The sequence below is a fragment of the Nomia melanderi genome, chromosome 7 (genome assembly GCF_051020985.1).
Source record: "Nomia melanderi isolate GNS246 chromosome 7, iyNomMela1, whole genome shotgun sequence".
Classification (NCBI taxonomy): Eukaryota; Metazoa; Arthropoda; class Insecta; order Hymenoptera; family Halictidae; genus Nomia; species Nomia melanderi.
Genome location: NC_135005.1, coordinates 7,601,336 through 7,623,466, shown reverse-complemented (window position 1 = coordinate 7,623,466; position 22,131 = coordinate 7,601,336). Strand labels below are relative to the sequence as shown.

Sequence of the window (22,131 nt, the reverse complement as noted above, 5' to 3'; positions counted from 1 at the left end):
AAAACTTACGAATATTCAACTTTAAAAATTATTTGCGCGTTAATTGTGAACGCTATAGAAACGTTTCTCACAGAAAATGATTCTAAAAACACTCCCCACTAACATGGTACTATTTTTGTAACATTTTAAACGTTTAAACTTGTTTAAATAAATTTTAATGGAGTGTAATATAGTTTCTCGTATCTATTAACTCCCACGAAAGTTTAACCAGTTTTCGTCTAGGGAGTAATTGTGATCACTATTGGAGAGTAAACTGATTATTTTAATATTAAATCTGTGCTCTAGAATTCTATTGTCTGATACAACTTTCAGGTGTAACACTCGAGTAGACATGTGACACAGAATTACTTTTCAGAATTTGGTGTTCAGAATTCAAAGAAATATCCTTGATTTAATAATATCAGAATAGAATATTTAATAACGTAATACACGTGTTAAGTACCTGGTGCATGCAGTTTTATTTTGTCGCTTAGGCTTCTAATAATTGTGCTTTTTACCAACCTGTTCCCCTCCAGTTTCCCCTCCCTCCCCTCCCTGTTCACTGACGGCCTCTTTCGTGACTGCCTGGAGGAGACATTTACTCCCTTTATTATTAGTCTACATTCTATTTGGCTCAAACCTGTCACCCTTTGTCATGTTACATTATTATCGGTTCGATACATGGAAAAATCGAGTCTCGAGATTTGCTTCCGGTACTTCTTTTTTTTTTTCTTTGTCTTCAACCGTGAGCCGATTGTTACTAGCAATCCTTGCTTCCCCGATTCGAGAGACGAAAGAGAAATAATATTCAAAGGAGCCACAAGAGCCGACAAACACTATGTTTTTCCTATTGTTCGTGACACTGATATACAGTGTGTCTTAAAGCGAAACAGTCAAACTATGATGGAAAGTAAAAATTGATCTCGAAGTATTTTACTCACAGTTTATATGAAAATATTAATTATTTTCTTAGTATTTCACTTTTTCATAAAAAGTTAAAAAAATGTGAAACTATAAAAATAATTATGTGTTTGGAAACAATATAAATCACATTTTTCTTTATTTTTAATTGTAAAATACGTTCTCGAAGTTTGATCGATTTACTTTTGGACACTGTATAGGTTATTTCAGTACGGATTGCAGAATAATTCTACGAGCAAAAATAAGTCGAAAATGTAGAATACATTTTCCTTCTGTGACACTTCGTTTCCGAGGTAATCGATTCCGAATGTTCGGCGTGCATGCAATCGTGATTGCAGCAAGTAGATGCGGTCTGCCATGAACAGACGCGTCAGTCGAAGTCAATATCTTACAATTAGCCAAAAAGTCTAGTATCGTTTTAAGCAATTTTTAATTTTTATTTTTAAATTAAAATAATATCTTTTTTTGTTACCAATTCAAAAATGTACAGAAATAGAATTTTCAAATTCGAATATTTCAGAAACGAAGGATTCTATACAGAAAGTCTTATTTTCGCATGTAGAATAATTTATACCCGTCTTGAAGTATCCCATATGTATATTTGATTTCATTAATGTCTTCTGTGTGAGGAGAATACAATTTCCTCTTTTCAACACACTTCTCGTTTGTGTGTGGCTTTTATGTCCTGCAAATATACACACCACAAAGCACCTAAACTGCTTTTAGAACGAAGAGGATACATAGAGGGAGAAGCTACGCAAGTGGTGTTTCGACAATCGTTTGCAAATTAATCACAGATTGAGCACTGACAAACTTTTTTCTCCTACTGCTACTAATACTATTAGTAAATAACTATTATTAATACAACCACTACTAGGTGCAACTACTAAACTACTACTAATAAATAAAATTCACTGATTCTTTATTATACTATTGCAAAACATTTCCTAATAGATTATTCAAAGCAATAGTCACTTACAGATTATACATACAGCATAATTAATCTTATTGTTCATCAAACTTTTATAATTTCTATGGAAAATTATAGCGAATGAAAAACAACGATTCTCAATCGATAAATTCAATTAAAAAACACTCATCCATCTTCTCGCGAGAATGAATATTCGAAGCATGGTTGTATTCTCCTCGCACGACTCGAACTCGTCGATCGTGCAATTTTGTTTCTATAAAAAAGAGATCTAATGCTAGACGTGTTTTTTTTATATTATACGTTTCTAAACACGATTCCAGTTGAGGTCTAAGCAACGTGTCCCGGTTAATTGATCCTCACGGGTAAAAATAGCCAGTCATGCTTCATTGCTTTAAAAAATATCCCCCCAAAAAAGAGAGAAAGGGACAAGATATATACATATACATACATATAAGAGAGCACGTTCGCATTGTTGCAGTCGCATCATCAAGCCTCAAGACACAGGGTTGAGCTGCACAAGTGCATGCCCGTATACTTATGAGTTTTATTCTCATTGAGTTTTTTCGTAGGTCGTAAACGATTTTCTTTTTTCCGTTCTATCCTGAGAGAGACTCCTCCGGCTGCTCAGGAAAGAAGAACACGATTCTACTGCCTGATAGGAGTTTTTCGGTTATGTGCAGGAGATGATTGACTGGATGTCATATCTGTCGGTCGTGTCGACGCTCAGTTTCGTCGTGTTCTTCGCGGTCGGGCCCGGCTCCATCCCCTGGATGATCACCGCCGAGCTGTTCTCGCAGGGTCCCAGACCAGCCGCCATGTCTATCGCGGTACTCGTCAATTGGATGGCTAATTTCTTGGTTGGCATTGGTTTCCCGAGTATGAAGGTAATCATTCGTTGATATTGTATTATTGAGTATCGGACAAAGTCCGAGCGAGTTTCCTGTTAACCCTTTGCACTCGTGTGTCGTATTGGAAATGACAATAGAAATTCGTTACAATTTATTTGTGGTACTTTACAAAGTATCACACTTTGAAAGATTGTAAAAATTAAATCTTATTACGACAATAGTAAATAAAATAAATATAAAACGTTGAATTCTACCGCTGTAAATTACTTTAATACGTTTCTCTAGAAATAAATACAAGTTTACACCCAATAACATTGAAAATAAAGCGAGTGCAAAGGATTAACAATGAATTTGAGGTCCGATATCAATGAGTATTTTACTAGTTCAATGAATAACATTGGTATTAGCAGCAAGCTACGTTAACCCCTTAACTATGACAAAATTTTGAGTCAGCGCGCAGTTCTAAGAAAGTGTATTGAAACCATCAAAACACTGAATTGAACTATGTTAAAGCAATATAAGATAATCACATTAATGTAATGTAATCACAATATAATTGTTCGATTTAAAATCGATTTTTCATTATGGCGAGTTTTGTGAAAATTTGAAGAAATTTGAAGATACTTATTATAAGTCCTAATTTAATATATAAATAAAATGTTAGCCAAGTTTTCACATCGTTTTGCAATGAAAGATGGAAATCGTTGTTAAGTCAGGAAGAGATAAGATTTTTGACAGTCCACTAATGGTCTATTATGATCATTGATACATTTATGATTTATTTGTGATCTATGATAATATATTGTAATTGATATTATTAACATTATATTAGATGTCACTGATTTCGTTTGTATTACGTCATGTTTTTTTCTATGGTAACTTCTAACATACGAAATGAATACTTACCTCTTTTTTATCATTGATGTATTGACTATCGTTGTATGTCACTTTTTTAATGTTACAAAATACGAGTTTTACTTCAATTTCGATATTAGAAAAATTCTGAAAAATTCAAGTAAATAGATGGTATTGAAATAAATATAATGCATAAAATAATATTAATATTTATAATTGTCTTATATGAACTCTGCCAACTCCTTGCCTTACAATAACATGCGAGACACATGGTGAAGATTTTAAATAGAATTTAACAAACATAAATATTACCCAATTCATCTAAATGCAAATGAAATATTATTTTTTTATTACCAATTATTATACTTTAGAGCAAACTTCGATATAGGATATGCATAGAAGTTTCCTCTTTTCTTTCAATAAATTATTAATGACAAAGTAGTTGTACCTGTCACAGTTGAGAAATAAATCGTAGGCCAAGAGGTTAAAAATGTTAGGAAATATGTGAACCTTCGAAAGGATGACAATATCGTAAACAAATGAGAATACTACTTAATTTCTCAAAATCTTTATCTTCCTTCATTTTAAATTAATTAACTTTCTTAACTATTCATTAACTAATCCCCATGAACTCTGATGTGTTACAGACTAGCCTTGAAAACTACACGTTCCTACCGTTCAGTGCATTCCTAGCCATCTTCTGGATCTTCACGTACAAGAAGGTTCCCGAGACCAAGAATAAAACATTCGAAGAAATTCTAGCGTTATTCAGGCACGGTAACGACAGGTACGCAATAAATAAGCCACTTAATACCATCCCCAATACGTATAGCAAGTCATTAGATAGATAATCTTCAGTTACGAGTGCATTTTCTGTTTTAACGCTGATTTCGATCGATCTTCATTAATTAATTGTATGTACTACCTGTTGATTGTTATATGACTACTCGCAGTCGGCTTGGTCGTTTCAGTTTCGATTCTTCTTTGTTAAATTAATAGTACGAGGTTATGGACGCGACACTTTTGTATAACCTTTCTTCTTGTAAAACAATATGTTTCCCGCTTGATCGAAAATCAAAGGGGACAAGAGTATTATTTCCTGTGCATATCCGATGCATGACACACGCGTACTGTTATTATATCCGTCCACGCATCCGCCCGTGTATATTCGTACGAACAAGACGCATCGAGTGTATGTAACCTTGTGACATTCCAAAAGAAACCTCAGAGGCTCGCAGTTTACATTTTTGCGAACAAACGGGCAGTTAGGAACTGTCCATTTACAGGGGGTTTCCGCGATACGAACGAGAAACAAGTAATTCCACGTGAAAAGATTAGTTGAAAAGAAAGAATAAAATTTGTTCATTCAGAGCAGCCCAAGCAGTCTTAATCACTTGTGCTGAAAAGACGTGCTACTCACCTCGTGATGTTTTTGTTCAAAAATTGCCAACGACATATTATACACGTCAATAGTCTTATTGGATTACACATTTCAGATTGTTTTGAAATCTATCACTTTCTACAAAATTATTAATAAATAAAATTGGTATACATCTCTGTATATAATAGGTGAAGACAAAATTTTTCGCGCAAAATTCTATCGAGTCTCTGAATTCGTTGCCACCGCAAATGGTTGAGGACTTAACGCGCAAACATTATAAAAAAGTTTATTTCCCCTAATTCCGAAACGTATGCCCGTGACTTTGCCCAAAGCTTTGTCTGTGGACAACCGAGGTTAGACCTTCGTTTTCGAGAAAATCGAATTTCCACAATAATTCCATTTCAATTCTTCGATATTGGATTATTCAAAAATGGAGCCTCGTACAATAAATCATCACTCTATATTCCTTATCTTTTTTCTTCGGAAAAATTTTCGAGAAATTCTCTGTTTCTGTAAAAATATTCGAATCCCTTTTCTTCAAACATGAAGTTCTAAATGAACAAATTTTGTTCTTTCTCTTCGACTCATTTTTTTCTTGGAAAATCAACGTGTTTCTGCTCGTATTATGACCACACTCAGTTCAATCGTTAGGCTGCCGATTCTAGTTTCTCTAAGGACGTTTCTCGTACGCGGCATTATTTTCCCTGTTGCGTACCATCGAGGTAGATGATACAGATCACGAGACACTCACTGGAAACGCGGCAATTTAAACTATTCGAAAGGATGTCAAATCGCAATGTTGCTGGTAGTCACGTACGCCGTTGACCACTTCAATGAGAAAAAAAGAAAGAGAGAGATCTGTAACGGGTTGTCCTTCGAGCAACGATACACGCGACGAAGTTCTGTGACTTTTATATTATATCGAGCAATATTGTAGCGTAATTTTTAACAGTACTTTCTATGTATCTCGTAGATGAGGCATGATCGCGAACTGCGTTTCGCTATTGTTATAAAAGGAGAGAGAGAGAGAGAGCGAGAGAGAGAGAGAGAGAGAGAGAGAGAGAGAGAGAGAGAGAGAGAGAGAGAGAGAGAGAGAGAGAGAGAGAGAGAGAGGCAGAGAGACAGAGAGAGAGAGAGAGAGAGAGAGAGAGAGAGAGAGAGAGAGAGAGAGAGAGAGAGAGAGAGAGAGAGAGAGAGAGAGAGAGAGAGAGAGAGAGAGAGAGAGAGAGAGAGAGAGAGAGGCAGAGAGACAGAGAGACAGAGAGACAGAGAGACAGAGAGACAGAGAGAGAGAACAAAAAAGAAAGGAGATGATAATTTCGAAAAGGACACTGTATGCAGCTCTACGTGTTAACCGTGGTTATAATGCAAACTTTTGCTGCGATAATGTTCATACGATTCCTGGAGAGCAATCTTGGCCGGAGTGCAGGAGTCCCTCGGTATCTGTCCCGATTTCTCCGTCGGTTGTTTGTCCCAGTTCGAAAATATTCTTTTGTTCGACGCGGTGAACCCTCAACACGGTGATAAAAAAGATCGTTTATTAAACGAAAAATGAAATTTTGCTGTTCTCTTTTTTTGTTATAATTTTCATATAATGTTACTGGATGAATTATTCTGATTTCTTTTTAAAGTTAATCAAAAGAGATTCTTGCAGAATCATATTGTATTCTTTCAATTTCATTGAAGATAAAATTGTATTTTATTCTTTCGTCACGAATTCGCTCAAATGGAGCGTTAATCAAAATGCCCGTTTTTTTTTTTAATAAAAAAATGTGTTATTCTTCCCGAAGCAAAAAATATTGATAAAAAAATGTTTTTTCTAATTCGAAGTAAAAAAAATGAATAAAATATGTTCCATTTCTCCCGGAATGTGAATTGTATTTAAATTTTTTAATAACTCAAAAATCATTGGTCCTAACAACGCAAAAAAATGTATCGTTTCAAATCAGAATTTTTTTAAGTGATATTTTTCGAATATTTACGAGAATGTGTAGAAGAAAATCGATTTTTTGTAAATTTTTGGACGGTTATTCACCTTTAAACACCGATAAAAGCGATGATGTTGTGAGATGGAACAGATACTCGATCGTCGTTGCATTAATTGAGTTGCATTAAAAGAGTTCGAAAATTTTCAAAAAATTTGATAATCGCGGTTCGATTACGAAGAATGCACGCAAAAATTAATTTGTTCGAGAACACGCTGTCGGGAACAGTAAGAAAATTCTTCAAGGTTCAAATGAGATACCGTGTCTGTCTAGAGATCATGGTTTTAAACGTGTGTAACGTGTAATAGAGAATTAAAGATCCGTGTTTTTGGTACATGGATGATTATCTATTTCGGTATCCGTGTAAATACGCGTGTATTAACGTATCCGTATCCCGATTCGTGTTATTTTTCATACATGGATAAATATCCTTCTCTATCTTCGATAACAAGACGAAACACGCATTCGCGATTATTCACACAAATCGTCGATCAAGGCTTTTGTCATGGTTAGCAGTAATTAATGTTTTGATTATTTACTTTTCTATCTTTCTATACAGAGGCAGAAAAACAATTGACCATTTTTTATCGTGGTATGCAGCATTGAGATATTATATTATTTTCTCGTAACCTGAGAATTTGTAAAAGTATATTTTTTTTCACGCAATTTATCCGGGTACGTGTGTTTAAATTTTGAAATATAGAATTGAGGTTTACAACAGCAACGAATGTTTCATGGATACATTACTTGAAACAGTAAAAATACTGCGAAATTGGATTAATTCATTATCTATACCGTATCTTTCGTATTTGTTGCATATCCGTTTAAGCTCCCTTATAACGCCAGCTTGAAATTTTCTTTTATCTATTTTCCTGTAATATCCGTGTACAAAAGATTAACCCCATAGATCAACTCTTGCCTTATTGTTTTTTTCCTAATTAGACTGCCAAGAACTAGTTAATTAAAAGTTACACAATATTTTCTTAAAAGGAATCATACATTCACAGATATAATAAATTTACTTTAAAGTTGGAACATTTATGAACGTAAAATCGAATTTCTCATTGATCGACATGAACCAACGTTTTAATCGTGTTTATTAAATTCAAAAATATTTTAAGGTAAGGGGTAAAATTGCGGCCACGTTTAATACACGCGAAATAGAGGCCCCTAGTCTTTACCCCGTAAAACGTTAACGTAGAAAGGTATATACCAGCAGCAACGTTTCAGATCACATGTATATGTTCCCCGTTAAAATCGTTCACGCTGATTGTCGCATGGTTGTATAGCAAACAGTTATTGTTCATATCGTCTCGTAGTGTCGCCGACCATTCTTCTCCGGCTTGTACGTTAACGCCGAACAAAAGTGTTTTTTGTAACAATACGGAAGGTACAACACTGTTTTCGTAGATTCACGTCGATCGATTATGATCAATATACCAACTCTCTCATTTTTTCGTGATAATTGATTCGCGAAATTTGTTGTCTGTCGCCAATGCTAAACTTTACAATACATAATTCATTTAAAGCTCGCGTAAAAAAACAAGTATTTCTCGTTGCAAACCGTATCGCTAGGATTGAAGAATATTCGATTCCGACGCGTCGAGCATCCGCCTCAAAATGGCGTTCGCGAAACAAAATGGCGGCCAAGCGAGACCATTGAACGCGACACTGATCGTGAACGCGTGAAACCCGATTTAAAAAGATATCGAGGCAATCTACGATCGCTTGTTTTACCTTCGCCTTATGATTTATTTTAGGTTTCCGTAGAACTATCTATAGATATACATATATACGTATATATACATGTATATATATATTCATATATAGTACATAGATATGTGTATATATATATATATATTGTAAAGCTGTGCTGAGCTTGACCGCTTCATAGTCCTTATTGTTACGTATTTCCTCCAAGGCCAAATGGATATTATTATATTTATTTGTTTAGCGTATTGTATATGTATGATTTCAATAAATCGTTATTTAATGGTTCTGGTAATCCTTTTTCAGTTAATATCTGTATTTTTACATTATATCTACTCGAACAAAAAAAAAAGAAATAAGAACGAACACAAAACAGAACAATGACAAATTTATACTTATATCTGGTATACCATGTCGTAATTGTGCTTTCTGTGTTATTTGGAGCAGGAGCAGCTTGCGGGACAGCAGACTTTATGGGTGAGTCTTAACAATACGTATTCCTCATGTTTAATGTGGTGGCTTTGTTACGATACTTATATCAAACTTACATAAAACTTATCTCTATACTGCATGACAATCTAATTATTACCAAAGACACCACTAGTCGCCTTTAAAGAAAGGATTATTTTTTAGCAATCGCAGCTGCTTTCTCTCTCTTCTCGTTTTGAACTTATTTTTTTTGTTTCCTTCAATGTTCGAAGCAATTTCGTCCCTACGCGTTGAGCTCTTTGAAGAGAAGTCCAGCGTTTCGATTCGAAAAACGTGAACGCGTAAAAAATAATCCTGTCCCTGCCTATTTAAGTAACTACTATACAAACTTCTCGGTTATAACGCGCCTGGCATGTTGATACGTCTTTACTTACCTTATCAGCTGCTGATTTGCGAGTCGCCGTCTCATGCGCTACTATCTATTTACCAGTTAAGCTGAACCTAATCTAAATCGCGCAAAAGAGGACATGTCCGTCCTCATACATAGTTGCATGAATGACTCGTTACTCGAAAGACCGTACTGTTTCTTTTGGTTTTTTCGTTTGCGGCGATACATTTCACAGTTTCTATATACAATAGTTTCCTCAGGGCTATTATGTCGATCGACATCGATCGATGGCTTTTTAGCGATTTCGCCCACGTAACAGCCCCGATCTCTTCAACTACTCGATCTGCCCCTAACCTTGGAGCCTTATGTTTTACAGCATGCTCCTATTTTCTCTTTCTTTTCTCTGTTCTTCCCTTTCTTTTTTCTTTTTTCTTTCTTTCTTTCTTTTTCGTTGTCTTTTCTAGTCTATCGTTTAACCCCTGATCGATGTTCGATGAACAGAAAATACAGTCTTGGACTTAACCTTCATGTCGATGATAGATGGCACGAGTTTATGGCGCTGTACTACTTTATGCGACTGCATGTTAGTGCTTACGTTTTTACTGTTTGGCGTACGAAACTTGTTTCTGAGTTGTATACAAAGTGGATAGATACTTACTTACTTTGTTCGATAGGCGAACGCAGCAAGAGCCGCTTTTGCATTTAACTCTTCTGTCGCTGTTCGCATTAATGAAATAGACCAAAAAAATGAGCGAAAGAAAGAAACAAAGTAGAAGAGAAATTGATCGGGACAAAGAACAGAAAGGGAAAAAAAGTAACGATCAATGGAACGTGGAATTCTTTGTCCACGGGTTCTTGATTGATTAGTGCAACTCTTGATAAACTCGCAAGCTACTTACGCATACCGTATGTTTCGTTATCGTTTCCGTTTACCATTCCTCACTTTTCGTTTTTTCATTTCTCTGGTTTCGTTCCGTTTTCGGTTTCGTTGTTGACCGAAGGTTTTGCCGAAACATTCGATGAATCGTTTTCATCAGCTTTTCGTAAGAATGAATTCCGAACCGATGATCGATCTATTCCATTACTTATGATTTAGCGGAGTTTTTCATTGAATTTGCTCGTTTGCGACGGTCACTGACATTCTAGCTACTGTAAACGACATAGAATTAGCGTTGATACATAGCTATTTTCTCCTCTTGTCGTTATGATTATCGAATGAGAGCTACCAATTAACGATTTACGACTGTGTATGTGTTCGAACCGACTTTTACGTACTCATTGAACGCATTTGTATGATAATTAATATGTTATTTATATAATCGTTCGTATTTTTAAATCGCTTAGGGGGGTTCGCAGTATGATTAATATAACTATTTACAATGTGGTTAATACTGTATTACTCTATGATTATACATCGATTCCATTTTTTCATTTATTCGAAGCAAATTTTGGCTGGTGCGTAAATCACGACGGGATAAAAGGGTGGACGATTTTTCGTTGAATAAAAACTAAATTAGTATGAATTGCATTTTTTCGAAAGAGATTTCGTTCTCGGGAAAATATATTTTTATGATGTAGAAGTGATATATTAAACTTTAATCTGCAATGATTTGTAACTAAGCGATCCCTGTAGAGTTTCTTACACCAAATACAAATCCAAAAGTAGAATCATTCTATCACCATTTCGAGAAAGTTAACTTTGAAGAAGTTAGAATTAGACAAATTACTTGTGCATCGATTGAATGAATTGTAGAAACGTTTTATCGCAAAAAACTGTCTAACAGTCTTCCTTAAACAAAACGATGCGTATCGTACTCTACATTATTCATGCACCGATCTCATCGAATATTAATGAAGAAACCATTTAACTCAGTCCGCGTTTATTACATCGAACCTGAACGAGTGTTCCTCTAAAATCCAAAAAGAACAAGTAAATACGTAGTTGGGAATTTTGTTGACAGACCTTTTTATTCTCGGCGTAGGATGTTTTGTGTCACGTTTTTCTTAGAGTTAATAGCTTCTTACTTGTTCGTAAAGTTTACGCAAATCTAGGATTTCTCTCAAATAAAAAAAATTAATTAAAAAACGACCGAAAAACGTTTCGAGGCTCGATGAGCATGTAACATTATTATATTGCAGGGAAGAGGAGCTCGCCACTAACTCTAGCAAGGAGACCGTCCTATCTGACGCCACCACTGCCAACCATACCCACGCTACTGACAAACCATAAAAACTATAATAGCTTCTGAACGATTTTAATCAATCCTAGTGTCGAATAATCAATTCGCTGAGATGAGAGAGCAAAGATAATGGGGGAAAGAAAGAGAGAGAGGGAGGGAGAGAAAGAGAGGGAGAGAGAGAGAGAGAGAAAAAAAGAGAAAAAAGAAACTATAACTATAGAGTTCTCGTATCCAGTCAATCTAATCGAAAATAATTGTTATCGGCAACGATATTAGCGTTACACGTAGCGGAGAAACAATTCTAAGGATAAAATTGTAATCGATGATTACGCATTTACGATTCAATTTTTAGGACACTCGTTAACTAGTATTATCATATTAACCGACGAATATTTCGGCATCACCGATGAACATATGTTCATATAATATATATATACATATCTAAACACGGACACAATATCTATATATATATTATATCTTGTATAATAAATCTGTTTGTTTATTTAATTACCGATTTCAGTTCACTTCCACCGATTCACACGTCCCACACGCAAATTTTCGTTTGTTATTTCCTTCCTTTTCTTTTTTCTTTTAATTTTTATTCTAGTTTCTCGTTTCGTTTCGATTACAAGTTCTTGACCCCATACTTGATTCACCTTGCAGGAGTATAAGTTGTTTAGGTGTGTACTCCAGCCGAAGATCGGGAATTATACGCGCACCGTGACTTTCTTTTCTCGTTCCGACTTTCGAAGACGTGTCGACGGACTCTCGTGTTGCGGGACGAGTTCTCGATGGGAACGGGGATACCAGAGTTCAATGTTTAACGATATTGAACGATAAGTATCACTCATGTCTCAATGTCTACTACACAGGCCAGTGAACCACTGTAATCCAACAAGACTAGAAACTGTGAAATGAATTATCATTTCTTCCTGAGAATGATATCTGCGTACAGGTTGTCGTGATAGGATCGAGCAATGTGTAAAATTCGACGAAGCGAGAGATTAAACTAAAAAGATAAAAAAAAAAAGAAAGAAAAAAAAATAAAAAATAAATTGTACATGTGTACATATGTACGTAATACAAATGGGCAAAATTAAAGTTCGACTAATGGTTGCTTTAACGAAAGGGTGTTATAATGTATCGTAAAACAAAGAACAAAATTGTACTTACAATTAGCGTAATTACGTTGTGACGGGTCACATGACAAACCTTTTGAATTTTCAAATTCAAATCCAGGTCAATTAGGATAAAATAAAAAAAATGGATATGTAACTTACGTTGACGATGAGTTGTTGATATGCCGCGATACTGTTTTCTCATGGTTCTACGACGTCGGTGCATGTTGAATCGATGCCCTCGACGAAGATCTGGAATTTAATGAGAGAAGGAAAGATTCAATAGACATGTATGAAGAAGCGGAAACTTGGACAAGTCGCGTGATGTTTTGCAGGAGCATGCTAAACTGTGTGAATGCATTAGAGGGACACATACCGCCAGCAGAGAGTGCAGCCCTGATGGTGGCCGAGGAGAAGCCACATCCTGATTCATGTAAGGCTTAATAACCTCACCAAAATCGCCCACAGTCATTTACCACCATTGTCATTACCCGTCTTTGTATCAACAAACAATTCTTTCAACTTGTATTCGAATATTAAACATCGCGTGCTTCATTAAAACAACATGTTCTTTCATTTCAACGAAACTTTTGTCTCGCATATATTACAAAAAATATGTCCTGGAATTTCTAACGTTTAGAGAAAGGGACAATAATTTGTATAATTGTATGTAAACGAAGTAGATAATATTTGTTTATTTTAAAATGATATTAAGCCTCGTGGATTAAAGAATTGTTTGTCACTTGTCGCTTATTACATCTTACCCATCATTGTGCATGTCATAATGCCATCTATGTATGTTTGTAAATTTTGTTTATTTGTAGTTTCATTGTGATACATTCCTTTTTAAATTTATTTGCGACTATTATTTTTCTGCTTTCAGTATGATTCAAAAGTGCAGAGGAATCTAAGCGCTGATTCTATGAAAAATCAAAATTACATTGATGCTTCGCTACTACAAGACATACAAGTGGTCCTAGCAGAGAACAATATCACACTACCCATATTCTCGTGTTGACAATAGCAAATATTAGGAGAGTGCAATTGAACATAATCACATTATAAATGACAAGGAGCCACTTAACCATGATACTATTGGTTCATTAAAGTGTACTATAACTAAGACATTAGAAATCTAAAGTTTATGTTATACATCGATATTCCTCTAAGTGTTCATTATCTGATTATTTGTTTCTATCATTTGGTTTCTGACTTCCTCGTTTGCCTTTCATTGTTCAATGGTAAGGAATTCAGTAGAAGTTTCCTTCTATCTTATAATTTGAAAACAAACTACTTCTCAAATTCACTTTTAATAGAATTTATCATTATCTAACACTTTTTTTGTAGGAAGAAGTTGGAACTGTAATATCATTAATGAGACACATTAATTATTCTCAAACTTGTTTTCACCTTAAATAACTGTCTGCATTTCATGCATTGGTCATAGCTTTATTGTGGCTTTCCACAACTCACAGTGCTTCAGCAAAACACTCACACCACACAGTCGAATAAAAGTTGAATATAGTTGAAGCATTTTTTTGTTTCCATATAGAGCTTATATTTCTGACAACATCATAAGATATGAAAAGAAACATGATAGTAATTGTAATTAAAAAATTTTATCATAAATAGTAATAGTTACAGAATAATTTTATTATGTTTTTTTTACTGTAATTTAAGAAACTTTCAGTATTATAAGCTCTATGGTATATAATGTATATTATATCTCTTCTATCATCTGTGTGAAGTATGATAATCTGTCATCCTGTTATATATCTAACTAGTCAATTTTAAGTATTTTTATAAACGAGATTGGTAGACACATTGGCTTTACTTCTATTCTAAGAACGTATACTATGTTCTATTAACACTGGCCTTTGTAGTAGTGTACGTGGAGGTAGGCCATTTTGGATTTCACATATAATGCAAATACGGTCTCCACAGATCGATTTGTAAGTGTAAAAACATGAAAAAAAGTAAGGTGTTATATGAGTATCAAATTTAACAAGATTTCAACACAAATAATATCACATTATTATTATTTTTTATATAAAACTATAAAACCGACTTCAATACTACCACAGTTGGAGCATGAATGGTATAATGGGCATGTGCGCATGAATGTATCTTATTTTATTTAGATTAAAGGAAAATCTAAATAGTATTAATCAATCTCTTGCATTTTTATTTTAAACATTTTCTGGTCTATAAGCTTATATTCCTTGTAACATTAAACACAAGAATATACAACCAGGGACAAAAATTTCTCAGTTCGTCAATCTATCTCAAATAAATAATAAATGTTCTTACAATAGTAAAATGTTTTACATAAATAAAACTATTTTTATGAATACAATACTATTTAACAGGGTCATTTCGTTTATCTACTAAACTCACAACAATATTTATAAGCACACATTTGTATGTAAATATCAAAGAATTATTATAATTTTCGTATTTTCAGGTATTTCTTTAAAAACTTTTTACAATTTAAAGATTAAACTGCAAGAAGCACTAATCACGGACAATAAAATTATTTTCTACTAATTCTTTAATAATAAATTATATTTGTATTATGTTTTCAGGACAATGGTGGCAAATTATATTCATTGCATTTGCTTCTAAGAGTACAATGAGAAGATTTTCTATAGTCACATTCGTAAACTCAATGACATCTATGATATTAAAGTCAACGCACAGTGAAATATTCAGGAGGAAGATAATAATTATAATACAATAAATTCAATAACACTCACAGGCATAAAAGTATAAACTTTATACACAGATAAAATTTCTAAATGTTTATTAAGAGGTCAAAGAAAAACGTATACTTCATATTTCTAAACAAAAGAAATGGAAAAAAACATTTGTAACGTTTTTATATTTTAATTTCAGTACAACGATCATTTCATCTTGATTTTTATACAACCTACGATTACTACCAACTGATTAAAGGAGAGTAATTAACACCTGAACATATCAGTACTTCGAGGAATATATACGCTAGTAAAGCAACATCCGATACTGTCTGTAAACAATTTCTTTCTACGAGAATTGTAGAGGCTTGCTGTATGTCGTCTTTTAAATTGAAACTGATCTGGTAGATGAATGTGAAAGTAGTGTAACCGAATCGCGAGTGCTTGCGGAAAATGTACATCTGATTAATCCGGATGAACAGTTGTGTTTGCAGCTGGATCAGAGCGATCTTCCGGCGCACCCGCTCAACCGGAGAGACCACCGCCCCCGCTTCCCCCGCCACGCTTTCCGAACAGCGGTGTCTGACAATGGGAAACAGCTCTTAATATCGATAACTTAGTGATCATGAATACGTCGATCCCACTGCCGCTACTGTTCACCAGTAACAGCCTCACTTTGGAGAACCAACTGTTCGAGATCATCACGGAGAGCGGAAAGGCTTGCGCGGCCTTCTTGCGGCAAGGTTTCCGTCGAGCGATGAACGCTACCATCATCGGCTGGAATGTCACGGAGCATTATGAGAGTAACGTATCGTGCAGTTGTGCTTGAAACGAGAAGACAAAGAAGTCAACAGAAGACCACCCATTGAATGTATTTAAACGCTGATTCGATGATGAACATTTCGCACGGCTAGACTCGGTCGGTAACAAAATACGCTCGCACACGAGTTATTTTCGATGTATGAATATTCGATCCTATGATCCGAATGTTCTTCGTATTACGAATGTTGAAAGTAACTCTTTGGATGGATTAAGTGAAAATAACCATAGGGAATGGTTCTCATGGTCCGTGAGAAACTTTTTAGTGTAATTGGGAAATTTTTCGATACGATTATGGCACATTGTGCGAGCACGTCTACATTAAACGAAGGAAGAAGTTAGATCGCGGGACACCGGAAGTCCTCGAAGGGATAACATAACGAAATGTTTGCGAAAGTGATTGTGCCTAGACATTAACGTTTTGAACGGAACCCATAAGGAGTTAGACCATGATCACCATGAGATAAAAATTGAACTTCGTGCGACATCGAAGGATATAGAACATGTAATTGCTAGATGCGACGAATCGTTTACGAAACCCCAGAGAAAGAAATGGAGAGGTGTACATCTATATTATACTTCACTTTTATATCGTTAATTTCATAGGATTTATTGCGGTTATATGAGATTTTTGTATCACTGTCGTCTTTATAACTGATTGCACTGTACTAATGATTATCTGTTGATTCGTTGATTGAGAAGTTGAAATGAATTTTACGGCTGAAGTCTGTCATACAATTAACCTTAAACGTTGAGAAATCTGGCGTCGACCAAATTTTACTCAGACTAGCTTTTCGATAACGGAATTACTAGTGACGTTAATCGCGTTAATTAACGTCCTATTAACACGGTGCCTCTTAATAGCAACATTCGCAAATCGATCAAATCATTCGATCTTGTAACGGTAATTACGAGGATATTTGTAGTACAAATGAGCGGGAAGTCAACTGTTGCTATGAAATTCAAATGGAGTGCATACGCGAAAGAACCATCTGTCGCTAGTTTCAAAATAACATGTTACTTCAACGGATTCCATTTTCCAAATTTTGTACGAATATTTGACGACTTAAAATTATAAATTAACATTCGGATAAATGAAAAGACTAACTGCAGGTTGAGTTTCGTTTGATAAATTTTAAGGATTAGTTTTACTATTATACACCTGTTCGATTGAACAACCAGATTCGATAGTACCCTGCACATTCGGAGGCATGCCTTTTCTTACTACATTATGTCGTTAACGTTTTACACCAAACTGCACGTAATTCGATGTTACGCAAGCTATTCGGGAAAATTTCCCTTATATGTTTGTATATATATGTATATACTGTATACTTCTATCATACTTACCCACGTCGTTGCATAAGCAAATGTATGATAATCCTATACTATTTGATATAGTATATCCGATTCCCTATTAAGATAGCATTACATGGGAACTGATTGTGTCGTCCATGCGATGTTTACCTCTTTCGACACTAAAACCGTTTGTACTGACGGGCATAACTCGACTGTGGCGGCCATCGACCGGAAACACTACATACTGTTCTGTAATACAGAATATAAAATTATAATTTTTAATTAGACAAAAATTAGCGCGTTATTTAAATTGGTTTTAAGCTATCCGTTTGCCTGCACGTACTATCAATTGGAAGAGAAATAAATATATGTATATACATATACGATATACAATTCATAATAAGAAATGAACACTGCAAATTTTTAGATTGCTTAACAAACTTTTAATTTCATCCTTTTTTTCGGGGCGGAGTAGGAAATAAAATAACACCAGCCAATGCTGACAGTTGAAACTTTCGCGTTAGCTTGTATCGATTAAAATTAAACACTCCAAAATCGGTTCGCTATATTAAGTATGGCAACGTAATCGCGATACTAATATGTAGGATAGAAAGAACAAGTAAATGAATAAACGGCATGTGTGCTAAGACCACATGTGCTAACTTAACGAAAACGAAGGAAAGGAACTCTTTAATGATAAGCTGTCTAAATCATACAGAATCAGTGAGAAAGGCAATAAAACGTTATGGAACTGAAACTTATGCTAATGTAGATTTTCTTGCATTATGGGTATTATCAGAATTCTAGTCTATCGATTACTGATACTTAGACTAGATATATGAATACATACATAGCTACTAGTTTATAGTAGCACGATGTAAACAGACTAATGGTAAAGAAAATCGCAAATTTCGCTAATATCATACACGTATGTTAAACAGAGCGAACATACGCGTCTCTCTCACTCGTAATGGCTGTACAATAAACGCGGACCGAGTACTGGTAGCATATCCATTTTTTAAATCAATTGAAGTCTCGAAAACTTAACATACACCCACACCAACACGTATGTACTTACACACGATACATACGGTCGTAGTGCAAACGCTTCGACTCGTATACTATGATATGAATCCGATCAGTGAAATAAATGATTTTAATTCAATAAAGACCTGGTACCGCGTTAGAAAAGATATTTTAAAATACATACATAAATATATATAAATATATTATATATATATAAATATATTATATATATATAAATATATATATATCGTTTACTTTTCACATTTACAGTTACGACGTAACGAATAGATAGACATTAATCGAGGTTCGATACGCGAATACGTTATTCGTTGAAATTATCAAACCTAAACGTGATTATTCTGTTCTGGCTATTATCCTATTGAGAAAAGGCATGCTGTGATACATCTTCATTGAAAATCTCCGAGCAAACGACAACACGATCTACACTTAGACGAAGATAAGCTATAAACGATTTTTCTACCTTCGCCAGGATTAAAATTACAATTAGCGCCGTTAGATAAATATTCTAATGAAATTCAGTTATATCACATATGCGTATAAAATCAGCGAAACGACGAAAAATGTTTCTCTTGTTTTCTGAAGTCTAAAATAACCTAACGTGTAGGTGTTCGAAGTGCTTTCGAGAAACACTTTCTCCATACCAACAGAAAAAAAAGACAGATTTAATTTTACTATAATTCATTCTCACACGTAACGATATATTTAGTGAACTCGTTTCTAAAACTGTAACATTATGCATATATTAATATATACATATATAATGGTAACTCTTATGCGAGTACCTATTCCGCACACTCACCACAACTTTGATAAAGAAAATCTGTAATGATTGCATACATAGATGGAGTCAATGATATGATATTAAAATTCACCGAATATTGCAACGTTTATAGAGCCTTAAAGTAAAAGAAAACGAAAAGAAAGAGAATCAATGAACAAAAATTCGGAACAGTCCAGCAAAGTGATTACAATAACGATTTGTAAAATAAGTTCACTGCCACTCAAACGACTTGCGTTCTTTTGGGGAGCGCCGATATTCCAAATGTGAATGTGTACAGTTATGTGAAAAGTACTTATATCGTAATTATATTTACACATAATATTATTTAGAGTTATGTGAAACTAAATAGCATGTAATAATATTTAAGAATGGTATACAGACGTAGGGTACAGATTAAAAAAAAAAGAAGGAAAATCATTGATTGCAGGGCTATTATATTCCAAAAGAAGATAAGTTTATGCCTGCTCATTTGTATATTATACGTAAATCTTAGCATGAAAATAAGTGTTTCTCTGGTAAAAGATGCTAACTTCTAATTATCCTCCCTATACTTCTGTTGATAGTATTTATTTTACTGACACAGTGTACTGCATTTAATTGTTTTCAACTTAAGTTTACTTTACAATTATAATAATTTAAAAGTAATATATGAAATAAATTGAAGTAATCTTTAACCAAGAAATGTATGTATGATAATTTATATATACTTTCGTCATAATGGAAGATAATTTTTTACAAATGTACTTGAGCATTACATAACTATTTTACCCTTTTTAAAGGACTCAGATTAATTACATTATCTGGAGAAACATTTGATTAATTTCTAACATATACAATATAATTTTGAATTTGAATTTAAAAAAAGACCTATATGGACCTGTAACATTGTAACATGGTTTTATTTGCAATTGTACATATATGTAGTAATTGTTTATAATATTTTAATTACTTATGATTAATATATTTAAGCTGAACAGATAAAGTTAAGTGGGAAGATCATACATGACATCTTTTAAATCTATAAATAAAAATATTTACAAAGTAGAATGTATATGTTTTTAATTGTATAGTTACTTATAGACATAGTTTTTATTATTTAGTTTATTTATCAAAGGTACATCACATAATAAATATACAATTAAATATTCTTTATTTAAAAAAAATGTTATGTTACAAACATACTTTTGTGTAATGGATTACTAGTATAATTTATTATGGCTTACATTCTTGATGATAAGGTTCTAATGTTCGAAAATCTCTCCATGTTGGGGGTAACGCACTATGTAAATGTAAACCACAACGTTTACATGGATCACTAAATAAATTATTTAAACTATGGAACCAAGTCTGCAAAAGAATTGCATATTATCAGTTACTTAAAATAATGAGAGTGTATAAATCATAACATTTTTAGTTTAATTACCATAAATGATCGAACAGCTAATTCAGGCAAGGCTGGCGAATAAAAGTGTAACATAGCAGCATGAGCATTTTCTGTTACTTTCCTAAAAACTTTGTGCCTTGATTCTGTCCATAGATCCATAGTTTCTCCATAACCTTTCACCACTACCCATTCTATCATTAAACCTTTAAATGCTATTACACCTTTTAAAACATGTCCTAAAGTAACATGTAAAACTGCATTTGATGCAAATGGCCGAGATACAGATACAGTCATGTCATTGAAAAGTCTATCAAATGTAGCTATCATTGAATCAACTTGTCTAAAAATAAAATACAATATATACATATTATTAATGTTACAGCAATATGAATAGAATATTTAGTTTAAATTGATGAAATAATGTAACATACTGTTGAGGAACATTATGATTACTGGTTTGAACTCTGCCTCTCTTGGCTCTACTAGTATTAATGTAAGACCTTTTTAATGAATTCTGACTAAGTAATGTTTGAGCAACATTACTATATTCATGTACTTTATCAGTCCATTTGTAACTATTAACAAGAGTACTATATAGAGCCTGTCTTTCTTGTGTTGTCTCTTGACTTAAATACGCAGTATTTGCTAAATTAAAAGGTCCAGGTGGTGGATTTAAACTGCTTACAGCTTGTTCAACATCTCTAAACACGAGAAAATATTTAATATTTATAGTAGATAAAGAAACGCAAAATAAAATCTATACCTTAAATTAACACTGACGGTTGTTAAGAGTTCTTGTAATTCAAGTAAATATTTGTTTTCTTTATTTTCTTCTCCATGGTCAGCTCGTAAACCATTTCCAAGAGAATCAAAAACTTGACCAACACTAGAACGTAATACTTTAATTGCAGTCAAAGCAGTTTGCAGTTGCTCCATTTTTACAATCCTTTAACTTTAATCATAATAGGCCAAGCATTCTTCACATAATACAACTTCGATGAAACAGAGTAATTATACAGTTGAACACTAAAAGTACTGTACGGTATAACCTCTAAAGTATGTAAACATACATCTTCTTGGACTTAGTATACAAAGTAAAATTGTATTAATTAATTTTTTTATTTTTCTGTATATTTATGTATGAAACTGTGAAGTTTTTTTATAAACATTATGAAATTTTCTATTTCACTATTAACAGAATTTTATACATCACAATACCAGAAAACTAAAGAAAACTAAATACACGATCTCCAAGTAGCATCACTGTGAATGTAGCCCTAAGGATAATCCCAATATCTAGTATTTATAGTTATATTAGGAATGAAATTTCAAGAAACTTAAAGATTATTCTATATTGAATTTTATAATTTTTTACATTTG

The 22,131-nt window shown here is 33.7% G+C and overlaps 2 protein-coding genes across 21 annotated transcripts in view; one reads left to right on the top strand and one right to left on the bottom strand.

The window, feature by feature from the left end:
• Glut1 (Glucose transporter 1) overlaps positions 1–17,596 on the top strand; it is a 57,125-nt gene extending 39,529 nt beyond the window's left edge. For 9 of the 20 annotated variants that reach the window (XM_076369205.1, XM_076369206.1, XM_076369207.1 and 6 more), the window contains 5 exons: positions 2,491–2,715; positions 4,182–4,321; positions 9,058–9,087; positions 13,061–13,158; positions 15,904–17,596. In XM_076369205.1, the coding sequence (XP_076225320.1) occupies positions 2,491–2,715; positions 4,182–4,321; positions 9,058–9,087; positions 13,061–13,158; positions 15,904–16,007 (597 nt within the window). In that variant the 3' untranslated portion in view covers positions 16,008–17,596. Of the gene's footprint in view, positions 1–2,490; positions 2,716–4,181; positions 4,322–9,057; positions 9,088–11,566; positions 12,116–12,270; positions 12,663–12,846; positions 13,159–13,608; positions 14,256–15,310 lie in introns of those variants that run through there. The other 11 variants (XR_012998962.1, XM_076369209.1, XM_076369214.1 and 8 more) reach the window with 11 other exon arrangements.
• Positions 17,597–20,500: 2,904 nt separating this feature from the next.
• On the bottom strand, positions 20,501–22,041 carry MED27 (mediator complex subunit 27). The gene is made up of 4 exons (XM_031970429.2): positions 21,515–22,041; positions 21,183–21,452; positions 20,791–21,091; positions 20,501–20,714 (listed from the first exon to the last, which is right to left on the bottom strand). The coding sequence occupies exons 1-4, from the start codon at positions 21,685–21,687 to the stop codon at positions 20,580–20,582; spliced, it is 879 nt and encodes a 292-aa protein (XP_031826289.1). The 5' UTR covers positions 21,688–22,041; the 3' UTR covers positions 20,501–20,579.
• Between the last annotated feature and the right edge of the window lie 90 nt (positions 22,042–22,131).